Below are 14,502 nucleotides of genomic sequence, written 5' to 3'. Positions count from 1 at the left end.
GTCAATATGGACCAAAATCTCTGAGGAATGCTTCCAGCACCTTGTTGAATCTATGCCACGAAGAATTGAGGCAATTCTGAAGGCAAAAGGGGGTCCAACCCGTTACTAGCATGGTGTACCTAATAAAGTGGCCGTTGAATATATATATATATATATATATATATATATATATATATATATATATGGAAACATATTATAACTAGAGATGAGCGAACCTTGAGCATGCTCGAGTCGATCCGAACCCGAACTTTCGGCATTTGATTAGCGGTGGCTGCTGAACTTGGATAAAGCCCTAAGGCTATGTGGAAATCATGGATATAGTCATTGGCTGTATCCATGTTTTCCAGACAACCTTAGAGCTTTATCCAAGTTCAGCAGCCCCAGCTAATCAAATACCGAACATTCGGGTTTGGATCGACTCGAACCCGAACCCGGTTCACTCATCTCTAATTATAACATACATATGTTTGAATCTGATGAGTAAAGAAAAAAAAAGAAACTGAGCAGATTATATATCTTTATGGGAAAGAATTAACTATAACTTGTAGTTTTAGAAATCTCTGATCTTTTCATGCTCAGGAGTCCAATTCAATGAGTGACACCGCCCACCGGACTCCTTAACGCAGAATGATTAGGGATTCCAATCAACACTGAATCTTTTTCTCACAAATATATATCAAGCTGCTTAGTTCTCCCCGCTCTATAACATGATAGGGATAGATCAGATATATTTTTTTTAAGGCTAATGACTATGCTCACATATGGCATACATTGCAATACCCTTTACCTGAAGTTTCTCTTGAAACATGACTAAAACAATGTAAAACAGATTATAGAATACCATAAACACTCAGGCCTCAGTCTGTAAGCCATATTGTACAAGGGGACAGCATCCATGCAAAAAGAATCCATGTCCTTTAATCATATTTGGTATATTTCAGTATATGGTTTATGATGTCAGAGGGGTTCCTGGATGCAGTGTACATATTACTACACCCTATAATTTTAGTTGACAACTGAGTGTTCTGCAGACATTTATATATCTGGAGGTTAACTCTTTGCATTCTTAATGTGACAGCCACATCTACAGAAGCATTACTGAACCTACAGTATCGCCAGCATTCAAATTTCAGTTTAAGTTTAGTAAAACAACGGAGATGTTACAACCAACATGTGGACAGTTTAATACCAGCCAACTATAATACAAATTTTTTACAGAGGTTGTTGTCAATGTTAGTCTTAGGCCCTAAATCGATAGAGTCCCTAGGTAGGTTTTATACTATGTCTTTATGAATGCAGCAAAGAGCAGTTTATTAAGGCCCTATTGATATTTCCTGCTCACTGCACAGTGCTGTTATACAGACAGAGAGCGGGGGTCAGTGGGGGAGGCAGATGGAACTACCCTCACATCGTTCAGTGTAATAGGGCTTTTAGAGTCTGAATGACAGCCACAGTAGGTGGAACTACCACCATTATACAGGACTGAATTTACAGTATCATAGGGATCTATATTTGGTTCAGTGCAACTACTGGTGAACCACAGAATATAGATAGTTTATCACACATGCATGTTATATCCTAGGTTCACAAGAAGCAGTAACATACACCTGAAGAATATAAAAAAAAGTAAAATAGCAAAGCAGGTGTATGTTAATAATCCTCATCTTACCCTGCAATGAATAACCACCACGTGCAGAGGGTCACTATTCAGCCATGATTCCATTGCCTTACAGATTGTGCACATTTTGTCCAGCGGGGGAGCATGTAGATCAGGCCAACCCAAGTCCATTACCTTGATGTGAAATGGAAATAAATAAAGGAATGTTATTCTGCTATATTGCAAACACAAGAGAATATGCAGATGTTGTCCTTAGTGTGATTTGAACCCAAGAAGCCTTGCAGGGTAAAAGTGCTAGCCACTGAGCCACAGCTATAAGGTTGTTAGGGGCAAGTAAAGTATATAGCCTGTGACCCACAGACAAACTGTGACTATAGGAACTGGTGAGCGGAGGACTCCAAAATGCAATGAAACAATGTATTCTTGTTATTGTAACTTTCATTGTGAAAACAATATAAAACTTATTTTAGTTCAGAGTGAAAGTAAATTAAAAGAAATTAACAGGACAACTACATAGTCTTATACATGCTGCTATAAGCACAAGCATACAAATATTAGTACAGCTTATACAGAACAACTCTCTTTTGACTACCATGAGATCACAGCAGAATGAGAGGAGTGCAGGTGAAACCTCAGACCTGTAAATGCTCTTTCCACTCCTATCCTATAGGTGTGAGCAAAAGGGTGGGCAGGAAGATGGTCAAAGCCATTGACAAGGGTAGAATTGTTTTCTTATAACTTCTGCTGGCAACTTATAAGCGTAAATATTGAATATTTTAATAAAATTCTTAAAAGCCACTTACCTTAGTGTTAAGCTTAGAAAGATCATAGCGTTTTTCTGAAAGATTCAATACCTGTATTACAAAAAAAAAAAAAAAAAAGTTAAAGCAATAATGCATGTGTTTGTCACCTTCCATATAGCACTACAAACTAAGCTTTTATTCCCCCCAGCATAGTGGCCTATGCCTGTGCTAGGAACTACAGTTTATACTTCATGTGCAGCTTTGGGCTGGGTTCACACTACGTATATTTCAGTCAGTATTGTGGTCCTCATATTGCAACCAAAACCAGTAGTGGATTAAAAACACAGAAAGGATCTGTTCACACAATGTTGAAATTGAGTGGATGGCCGCCATATAACAGTAAATAACTGACATTATTTCAATACAACAGCCGTTGTTTTAAAATAACAGCAAATATTTGCCATTAAATGGCGGCCATCCACTCAATTTCAACATTGCGTGAACAGAGCCTTTCTGTGTTTTCAATCCACTCCTGGTTTTGGTTGCAATATGAGGACCACAATACTGACTGAAATATACGTAGTGTAACGAAAAAAAAGGGATGCATCACTATGACACAAAAATCAGAGGTCAGACGCATCAATCATAAAGTGATGGTGGTCACTATCGATAAAATATATAGACAAGCTCAGCTATGTAGCCAAGGCAAAGACACATCTTTCCTCTACTAAGCAATGCTGTCAACGGCTTACACTGCTGATGGTTAGGAAAACTAAATAATATGAAACTTATGGACAGAGGGAATGGCTTCTTCTTGCCCAGTTGTTATACGTTGATACATAATTTTTGCATATTCAATACTGTTAGTTACCAAATAATTGTCTCCATGTTTCGATTTGAGCATCTGGGTTACATCCTGGAGATTATGAAGGTACTTTTCATCTGAACAGCCACTCGGGAACGACACGGATATAATGCGCTCTGTTATAAAGGTGAGGTCAAGTTCATAACCTTCTTCCATGATTCTGTCAAAGTCCAAGTTTCTGGGGAAAGAAAACATTGTCTAAGTATATAATACCTGCACAGGGACCACTCAAGCATGAACACATTGGATAAGAGTAGCAATAGGTTTACATTAGTTTTTGCCATTCTGGTTTCCTCAGTTGTACAAAGCACATGTCATTCACTGAAACTTTTTACTACTATCCACCTAGAGACAATGTGGAAGACAACAGCATGTCCGACCAATAAGATGCTCAGTCTACCCTACATTCACTACCAAGGTGTGCACCCTGCTGAGGAAAATTACACAAGGTGAAGAGGGGAAATGTTCTGGCACAAAACTAACAGGGTGCGTCTGCATGAACAAAGGAAGACAGAAAGAAAGAGCAAAGCAGAAACAAAGAAAGATTTTACAGCATGGAAAGGTCATCACAGGTTTACAATACCTTATGGAAAAGAACAAAATGATGAAGCTCAGAACAGCTGAAACAGGAATTCTGTATGCAAACAAGGAATACACACATAAACACACCAACAATGTCCCGGGGACTTACTGAGACAGTCTGTCACAAGAAGACGACCTTTTTGAAAAGCTGTTTGATTCCTGATGAAGAAAAACACAATAGTAATACACAGTATGGTAAGATACTATAGCTGTAATATGATACTGATGTCTGTGAAAACAAAATACATAATCCTCCCAGAAGGCCCCTGTCATACTAGCTGCAAAAGAGCAAGATTAACCAGACATGTGCATTGGCATGGGCAGAAAAAGGGGTTCTCCACTTCTGCATTACAGTCTGTACAGTTATTTTATTCTCCACCAGCAGGGGGAGCTTGTAAGCCAGGATTAGCAAAATGTTGAAGAATGCCTAACACTGGACTGTAACTACAGCCAAGCTTATTCTGCAACCCAGACTCTATAGCAGCCTAAAAATCTTCCATTAAAAAAAAAAAAAAGTACAAGAATTGCATAAAGTCGATTATTACTTTATAGGTTGTGGGGGAAGTCTTATCACTAATACAACCTGCAGCTAATCTTGTCCTTCTAAAGAGGACAACCTCCATTGTGTCTGCTCCCTTTATGTTATCCCTTACATTATGCAATCGGACAACGTGGCCCTGGGAGCAACAAGTTGTGTCTGCTAGTGTAAAGTCTTGGGGCACAGGTAAGGAGTTCTGATTTAACAGCATTGTTATACACATTACAAAACTACCAGCATTTCTACAGAAGTGTCATAAATCATATTCAGGCAGCATGCCAGATACAGGATTCATATTGCAGGGATTCATATACTTCTGTTCAATGATTCTAGAAAAACTGTTCTAATAATGCTGATTAGGGAAAGTCAATACCTACCAAATCGGTCACATGACTTGTGCACAGGTCAATCTTGTTAGGCTGAAAAGGAAGATATAAAAAAAAAAAAAAGACATTTAAAACATATAGACAGACTTTTTTTTTTTTTTACACGTCCTAGCCACACGCAACGTGCACAAGGGCAACACTGGCATAAAATTAGCCTTGTTGCCAACAAGGCCACTATGGGACACATGAGGCCCATTATGAAGAATAACATCACCAAGTACACATATTTAAGCACACTCTAGAACATCAAACTAAAGGGCAAGTTCTGTATACAAGTTCAAAATACAATTGTGCAGTAAAAAATGCTGATTACCTACATGCAACTGCATTATGTAGCCTCCCATAGGGGTTCACTCACATGTACAGGACATGCTGCAGATTTGATGTCGCGGATTGAAAGTGATGTCGCAAGTTGTTGTTACAAGACACAGAGATAATGCAATGTATATATGACAGAGTGGTTAAAGATTTGAACAATTTTCACTTGAGTTTGCAAACCTCTGCTGGCAATAGTGAAAATAGTGAGATATGGCTACTCAGCTTTCTGTATAACTGGGTGACCTATTAACCTTACATATAAAAATATTAAATTCACAGCTAAAAGTGAAAAATAAAGTAAAAAATAAAATAAAACTGAAAAATACAGTATAAACAGTAAAAAAAAAAAAAAAAAAAAAGGTGTATACTGAGTACTAAGATAGATAGATAGATAGATAGATAGATAGATAGATAGATAGATAGATAGATAGATAGATACCAATATATTGTAGACAATTCTGAGTTAAGTGATTAAAGTCTTCCAGGTAATTACTCCCAGATGTGGCGGCATTACTGTGCTGATTACTGGGATGGGGTCAAACCTCCCCCACCATGCCTTCCCTGACATAAAGGTTCTGATTGCCCAGGTCTGTTACCCTAGCAATGATTAGTGGCCTACACGACAATAGTGATATTCATGACAGTAATGAACATGAACATAGAATATAGACAAGATTGAAGAACAGGCTTGTGAGCATGACACAACCATTGCTATTTAGTAATGTAAATCAAGGTTGTAGCTGCCAAGAGACCATGCAACTTATCTGTTTACAAGGAAGAATTTAAGAATGAATGATTTTCTTCTTCTTTTTTCCCACAAGACAGAAAAGCTGATTCCATGTTCTCCCAGCCGTTCTGCAAAGTATAGTGACACTACCTAGCAAGTTCCATGCAAAAGCTCTTTTCTAATTAATAGGGTCTGTGCACCAACTCTATTGAATTGGTACATTTGTCTCCACTATCAAAGCCTTCAGCGTTTGCAGCGTCTCTTTACGCCAAGCTTTGCGGAGACAACGGGAGAGCAGTACAGGTGTAGCACTTTGAGAATGAATAACAAGCAGAACTCTGTGGATTTCAAAATCTGCAGCTTGTCAATTAAGTTGTGAATCTATTTTCTGGATTACCTCTACAGATTTCCCCACCTTTCAATGTGGCAGAAGCGAAATCCATAACAAAATTTGCCATGGAAAATTTTTGATTACACTGAGGTCGTAAGCAATACTGCAACATTATCACAGTTTGCAGGCAACACTATGTTACCATGGTAGTAAATCAGCACGTGGAGAATGCTAAATACGGTTTTCCTTTTCCTGTTCACTCCTATTTAGCAATGTTTTACAATCTTTTCTGTATCCTTTATTGTTTTCTAGAAGTCCAATGTTATAATCCTATTAGGTAAGATTATTAAATGCATACTTACCAACTCATAATTTACAGGAAGAGAACACGGAGTCACCACCTAAAGGAAAAAAAGAAGATAACAACATTTACTTGAAAGTTCCTGAGCAAACAAACTCTAGGACCTTACTATGCGTTTATATTAAACCGCTGTGCTCTATTGACTTCACTTTCATATGGGAAAAAGCTGTATTAGAAAATGCAGTATAGTATAGGAAGATTAAAGCATACTATTTTTATTAGCCTTTCCCCCCCCCCCCCTACCTCTATTAATCTGATGCAACGGCGTGCAGTGGGTCAGGTTACCACTTCCTTTCCTAGTAGGAACTCCTGCCATGTAACATGATCCACTCAATGCTATTTATTCTAAATAATTTGGCCTTATGTGAACAATCAGCCTTGGCTTACCAAAACCACTGGCTCCGGTACAGCCAGGATCTGGAATCAATCCACAGCACCTCACACTGAATGAAAACAGATGTCTGTGTCTAGCCTGCCTGCTTTAGGGCACGAAAAAAAAATAAGGAGGGGTGTGTATGTCACTGCAGTGACCACAATTGAGCAATGAAAGTGGTGATATGGATTCGCTCCTTCTCCTACATGGAAGCAATCGGAATTATAGTTCTCTTGCTCTAGTTTAAACCTGTAACAACAGCTTATTGCTTACAGTATAAGTATATAACAAAAAATATATGATTATACTAACTATAGCATTATGATGCACAGAAAGGCAGGAGCAGCCATTGTTACAGGTTTAAAACTATTTGACCATACTAAATATACAACCTTGATTTCTTTGAAAAAGAAGTGCATTGGAGAATGTGAAATCTTGGCAGTTTTACCTCAAGCTTTCAGGACCATCCATATTAACTATACAGTTTGTGGATTTATTCCAACATCTAAACCACGGCTGGTAGGAAATCAGGCATTTACTTAACAATTCAGGTTGTAATCAGAGCGACCATAGAAATCCACATCTGGACTCTATAGAGAAGCTGCTCTGATTGAGACGAAACCTATAGAGCCACAAGTAAGTGCTAACCTGTGTAAAATGTACACGAGTTAAGGTGGTATTACACGGGCCGATGGGGGCCCGATAACACCTCAAAACGAGCGCTGATCTGCTAGATCGGCGCTCGTTTACTTGGACTATTACACAGGCCGATAATCATTTAACAAGGGCTGCAGGGACATCGTTACCGATGTCCTTGCAGCCTTTGTTTAAACTCTATACATACCTATCCAGGTTGCAGGGCTCCTCTTCCTCTGTGCTTTTCCCCGGGTCCCGCACGCTCCAGCTTCACAGCGGCTTGTCTCAGCTGACAGGCCACTCAGCCAATCACTGGCCGCGGCGGTCCCGGCCTGTGATTGGCTGAGCGGCCTGTCAGCTGAGACAAGCCGCTGTGAAGCCGGAGCGCGCAGGACCCGGTGAGAAGCTCAGAGGAAGAGGAGCCCTGCAACCTGGATAGGTATGTATTCTTCTTTGCATATCGTCAGCGTCGGCCGCGCACCGCTATTACATGTAGCGGTGCGCGGTTGGCGCCTGACGATTATAGGTCAGAACCTATATCAACGATCAGCCGATGACAACGATCGTTGTGTTTATTACACGGAACGATAATCAGCCGGATAGGGCCGATTCGGCCGATTATCGCTCCGTGTAATAGTACCCTTAGACTACTCACAGAAGTACAGATAATTTCAGGATATCATTATTCTAGGTTTTCTACCCTGACTCACATACTTGAGACCCTTATCTCTTGGCCAAAAAGCAAGCTTTAGGGCCCTATTCCACGGGATGATTATTGTGTTTGGATAACCGTTAAATCGTTCGGAACGAATCGATAATCGTTCGGTTGAATAGCAGTTAACGATTTAACAACGAACGAGAAATCGTTGATTGCTTAGTGAGACTTGGACCTATTTTTACCGTTGCTCGTTCGCAAATTGTTCGCAGTAACGATAAGCGCAATAGCAACGACTAGATGACCGCAAGAACTATCATAAGTAAGGATCATTGTTCCGTGTAATTGGGTGAATAATTTCAGGACGTTTACATTAGCGGTCGTTTAAGATCATTAACGCGTTTGTTTATCATTAACAATTATCATCCTGTGGAATAGGACCCTTATGGCCCTATTCCACGGAACGATTATCGTTCGTTTTCGGACGATATCGACCGCTACGGACGATAATCGTTCCGTGGAATAGAGTGCAACGATCAGCCGACATCGTTCATGTCGGCTGATCGTTGCAGTCGCTTGTTTTTCAACATGTTGAAAAACAAGCGACTGATATAGCAGCGATCTGCTGCCGTCGCTCCGTTGAATAGGAGCATCGGCAGCAGACGCTGCTATATCCTATGGGCTGCCCGGACGATCAGCGATCCTCCGAGCAGCCCCCTCGCCCCTCCCGCACTCACCCGCTCGCTGCAGCCGCGTTGAATAGCGGCGGCAGCGAGCGGCGAACGAGGAGCAAACGAGCGCTAATAGCGCTCGTTTGCTCCTCTAAAACGACCCGTGGAATAGGGCCATTAGCCATCACTAGATAACATGATATAATAGAATACACAACATGAAAACAAAAGACAAATTCCTGTGGGTCCAAGGGGGAGGGGGGGTAAAGAACTGCTCTATACCAGTAATTCATACCACAAGGTGGCAGTGAAAAGTTCTAAAAGTGCATCATCTACATTTGGGTATAGGAACACAGAATTAAAGCATTCATATATAAACTTACCTTTGCTTCACATCTCTTGTGACAGACATACTTGCAAACTAAAAAAAATGCAGTGGAAACACAGCCTTAGAAGGGGTATGTTAAGCGGTAATGGTTTCCTTGCTAAGGAAGCCAGTCCATTGAATGACACAGAATGATCAGGGATTTCAATCAACAAGTAACACTGAATATTTTTCCACAAAGATATATATCAATCTGCTCAGTTCTTCCTGCTCTGTAACATTATAGAGATAGATTAGATACCATTGTCTTGGTGACAGGATCCCTTTAACGTATACCACCAGTTGTGGTAAAAAATGGTGCAGCACTGTGCACAGTATAACTTCTCTGTGTAAATCTATTATGAATTTGGTGCCTTAATAGGCTTTTGTACACCTGGAGACAGGAGCTATGGAGACATGACCTGATCTTTGTTTACAGTCTGTTTCTGGCTTTGGCTTTAAAGGGAACCTGTCACCCCCCGTGCCGGGGTGACAGGCTCCCGACCCCCCCCCCCCGTTAGAGCCCCCTATACTCACCTAATCCCGCCGGGTCCCGCTTCTGGAGGTGGTTGGGTGATGAAGATCTCAGCCGCTGCAGCCCGGCGCGCGCTGAGAGAGGAGTCCAACACCCATAGAGAATGACGGAGCGCTGGACTCTCCTGTCATTCTCTATGAGCGTTGGACTCATCTCTCAGGGCGCGCTCCGGGCTGCAGCGGCTGAGATCTTCATCACCCGACCACCTCCAAAAGCGGGACCAGGCGGGATTAGGCGAGTATATGGGGCTCTAACGGGGGGTCGGGAGCCTGTCACCCCGGCACGGGGGGTGACAGGTTCCCTTTAAATCTTTGGCAGATAATCTGTCAGATAATCTTTCTGTGTAAATGGACTCTAATGGTCCTTTTACACGGAACGATTTATCGTTCGAATTTGCACGATAAAGATCGAATTAGAACGATAAACGTTCGTGTAAACGCAGCGACCGGTCAGACGACGAGCGATAAATCGTTCATTTTCATCTTTCAACATGTTCTCAAATCATAGTTGATCGTTCGCAAAGATAGACTTAAACGATCGCATAGCGAATTTTCCGTACGATGTATCGTTCCGTCTAAACGCTGATCGTTATAAAACAAACATCGTTCATTCAAAATCGTTAATCATGCGATCGTGCGAATTATCGCTCCATGTAAAAGTACCATTAGATACGGGTGGATTGGGGGGGGGGGATGATAAATTCCTCCCTAAGGGTCTATTTACACAGAAAGATTATCTGCCAAAGATTTGAAGCCAAAGCCAGAAATAGACTAAAAACAGAGATCAGGTCATAAAGAAAGGCCTGAGATTTCTCCTCTTTTTCAAATACATACCTGGCTTTGGCTTCCAATCTTTCGCAGATAATCTGTCAGATGATCTCTCTGTGTAAATGGACCCTAATGCTGGGTTTACACGGAACGATATTTCGCCCAATCGAACGATTAACAATTTTGAAGCAACAATTTTATTTTTATAACGATCAGCATTTAGACAGAGAAAAATCGTTAGAAGATTTGGAAGAAAAATCGTGATTGCGATCGTTTAAGCCCATCTTTCACATAGGGTGAATCTTTGAAAGACTGTTTACACGAAGCGATCTGCGAATATTTAGCGAACGATGGACGACGATTTAGGAACATGTTGAAAGATCAAAATGAACGATTTTTTGCTGTTCGTTTGCTGTGTTTACACAGAACGATTATCACTCAAATGCGATCGTTATAGCAAAAATTCGAACGATAATCGTTCCGTGTAAACACAGCATTAGTGTTGTCCATATCCTGCAGATCCAAGCCGTTACAAAAAAAAAACAACTGTGTGGATCAAATACAATGACTGGTTTGTAGCTTAATTTACTAAAGACCCCACTCAGTGCACTGGAGGCAAGCCCAGCACCCCCAGATCACAGATATCGCCTACTCTGGGTGATGCGACTCCTTCAGAATCAAGTCTGGCTGAGCCACTGAGGTCACCTACTACCAGTTTACATTAAAAAATATACATATAATGTAGGCGATGTGGTACATTCGCTTTAAGGAAAAGTATAAAGTATGTTGGCAAATTTATTAAGAGTCAATTGAGTGTGGCAGTGGCCGTCACAAACAGAAATCTATACCAGCTATTAGCTAGCACAGATTTCAGCTACAATTTACTTTATTTTCTTGCAAGACAATAGTGGTGGAAAGTCCTTGATAAATTTGCTACATAATGTATTAGAGAGTTTCACAACTGTTAATAACTGTTGGCCACTTTATAGTAAAATTGTTCAGTGTACGGTATTAGTAACTGTACTCACAGCACTTACTGAAATCAGACTCCCCTCCTCCAGGCTGTGCTGCCCTGCTCTGTGAGAAGTCTGTCCATAAGATGGCTGACATGGAGGAGCATGAGATAATGCCCCATCCCCAGTGTTCTCCACAGGCATATACAGGCTCAGTGGTGGACACAGGGTGTTGGGCATGGTCACATGCTCCTGGTCAGCCATCTTATGGCCAGACTTGTCATAAAGCACGGCAGCACAGCCTGGGGAAGGGGAGTCTGATTTACGCTCCATGAGTTACACAGGGACCTGATTTCAGTAAGTGCAGTGAGATTTCTGCATTCCTATAGGAAAACAACGGCATCTTCATTCACTTGCGTTGGGTGGAAATGAGGTCGTTTTCTCGACCAGCTTAAAAGGGGTAGTGCGGCGGTAAACAATTATTCACAGAATAACACACATTACAAAGTTATACAACTTTGTAATGTATGTTATGTCTGTGAATGGCCCCCTTCCCCGTGTCCCACCACCCCCGCCCGTGTACCCGGAAGTGTTGGTGCGCTATACTCACCTGTCACGTGCCGACTCGTCTCCGATCTTCAGTCTGCGATGTCGTCTTCAGCCGAATCCCTCCGTCCGTCCTGAGTGCCGGCCGCCCTCTGCCATGTCATCGGCTGCTCAGCCGCGATTGGCTGAGCATAACTGTGCTCAGCCAATCGCGGCTGAGCAGCCGATGACGCGGCCGCATCATCAGCTGCTCAGCCGCAATTGGCTGAGCCAAACTGTGCTCAGCCAATCACGGCTGAGCATCTGATGACGCTGAAGAGGGCGGCCGGCACTCAGGACGCTCGGAGGGATTCGCTGACTGAAGATCGGAGACGAGTCGGCACGTGACAGGTATGTATAGCGCACCACACTTCCGGGTACACGGGTGGGGGTGGTGGGACACGGGAAGGTGGCCATTAACAGACATAACATACGTTACAAAGTTGTATAACTTTGTAATGTGTGTTATTCTGTGAATAATTGTTTACCGCCGCACTACCCCTTTAAGAGAGACACGTAAATATTTTATACTAAACAATTGTACTATAAAGTGGGCAACGCCTTTAAAGTTGATACTTGAGAAAGAAGTCAGATTGACTTTAAAACGTGTTGTCAAATAAATTAATTTATTTTTTTCAATACTTTTACATTATTTTTGGACCTGCGCCCATTGCACCTTTATTGGAGTGGGGGTATTTTAACCTAACCCCTTTAAAGTGAATCTGCCAGCTTAGTTAGTTAGATAGCTGTTAGATCTGGGACACACATGAAATCTTTCATATTTCCCTGTGTGGTTCAAAACCACAGGAAAATACTTTGACTCCTTGTACCAGAGCATAAAAGAGGCATTCCCAAGCTCCTGAAATGCAGCAAGCTGTAACACTTCCTTGTTCCCCCCTTCCATACCTGACCCTGCTTGGGACACCAGGTGTCAATCAAGCAAAGAGGGAGGAAAAGAGGAAGCTTCCAGCAGATCATAGGCTTGGTAAAGCCTCTTTGACTCCTTGTGCCACAGAATAAAAGCATTGTTCTACACCCTAAAAGTACAGACAGATATCTAAAAGGTACCATGTGTCACCTTGCAATAACAGCTAGATATCACTGTGATCAGTTGGGAACATGAATTACAGCTGACAGATTCCCTTTAATTATACAGCATTATGCTTTATCACCTAAAACAGGAAAATATCTTTTAGTCCAAAGACATTCTGTACTGTATTATACATTATTTAACACAATAGATCACCACTAGAATCAATGGTGGTTAAACATTGCTGAGAATTCATTGCATTCTTGCTGGATTGTTGTCGTTGTAGGAAAGTTAAATCCAGATCCTTTAGTTACATATTGCACACACAATACAGAGATTGTGATTCTACAATTCCAGTCTCTATTTGTCATTGTTTTTTATTAACAGATTCAGTCAATCATTTGCAGCGTATATGCACTTGTGCTATAAAGTATTTTACTGTCTAAAAAGAAGGAACTACAAGCAAGAAATATGCTGAAAGTAACTTGATACCTCGGCATGATATTCCCTGGTCACTCACAGGTTGCTTGCAGACGGAGCAAGGCTTTGACTTCCTGAAATATTTCTGCTTAAAAGTGTGAGAGCTCGGAGCAATATCTTCTGGCTACAAGACACAATCACAAAACAAGAGTTATTATACAGTACATAGCTGAATCCGACTGGTGTGCAAAGAAAAAATACATGATGAGAACAAAGAACATAGAACCAAATCATAGAAACATGGAATCAAAAACAGAGAACCAAATCATAGAAACATGGAATCAAAAACATAGAAATGGTCACCACAATAAACATAGTAACTTGCCAGATGCCTCAAACTGTAAGGAATACAGTATAAGAAACAATATGGAGTAAAGTTCTTCAGTGTCTGACGTTTAGTTACATTAGGAAGCCACTACACAGAAAAAAAAAATTCCAAGATCTACAAAGAACAGAGGCAGAATTGTACATTTTAGCCAAACAGGATAATAATAATAATAATAATAATAATAATAATAATAATAATAATAATAATAATTTTTATTTATATAGCGTGAACAGATTCTGCAGCACCTTACAACAGGACACACCAAACAAAAGCAATTCAGGTTTCTGTAAGGGTAGATGGATTTATCATGCACCATATACGCAATGAAGTCTAATAAGTGAATGTTTCATGTCCACATCATCTGTGGACTAGTGACTATAGGACGTCAATTTAAAACACAGCGGACAAAATCACAGTTGACAGTGAAGTTTCACCTGTGGATGAATGGCTTTGATTGATATGCCCTGCAATTCACTCTATGTTCCTTCTCCTGTCAAATGTTTTAGACTATGATCACGAGAATGACGAGATTTGGTCAGAGAACACAGACTGGACTTTAACCACCAAGAACAAAATCACAATGTGATCATTCAGTTACAAAGAAATTCTTACCCCCTACATGTCAGGCATGCAAGCTAAGATACGTCTGTACATAG

At 41.0% G+C, this 14,502-nt stretch overlaps 1 protein-coding gene across 3 annotated transcripts in view; it reads right to left on the bottom strand.

Moving 5' to 3' along the window:
* The window catches only part of TNS3 (tensin 3), a 190,756-nt gene that overhangs the window by 87,235 nt on the left and 89,019 nt on the right, over positions 1-14,502 (bottom strand). For all 3 annotated transcript variants that reach the window (XM_069958542.1, XM_069958543.1, XM_069958545.1), the window contains exons 2-9: positions 13,531-13,642; positions 9,188-9,225; positions 6,471-6,509; positions 4,724-4,765; positions 3,918-3,967; positions 3,233-3,404; positions 2,422-2,472; positions 1,670-1,792 (exon numbers count right to left, since the gene is read on the bottom strand). In XM_069958542.1, the coding sequence (XP_069814643.1) occupies positions 1,670-1,792; positions 2,422-2,472; positions 3,233-3,404; positions 3,918-3,967; positions 4,724-4,765; positions 6,471-6,509; positions 9,188-9,225; positions 13,531-13,642 (627 nt within the window). The remainder of the gene's footprint in view (positions 1-1,669; positions 1,793-2,421; positions 2,473-3,232; positions 3,405-3,917; positions 3,968-4,723; positions 4,766-6,470; positions 6,510-9,187; positions 9,226-13,530; positions 13,643-14,502) is intronic.

The sequence above is a fragment of the Dendropsophus ebraccatus genome, chromosome 2, assembly GCF_027789765.1.
Source record: "Dendropsophus ebraccatus isolate aDenEbr1 chromosome 2, aDenEbr1.pat, whole genome shotgun sequence".
Classification (NCBI taxonomy): Eukaryota; Metazoa; Chordata; class Amphibia; order Anura; family Hylidae; genus Dendropsophus; species Dendropsophus ebraccatus.
Note: the sequence above shows the minus strand (reverse complement) of the source record. Positions and strands in the feature narration are given on the sequence as shown.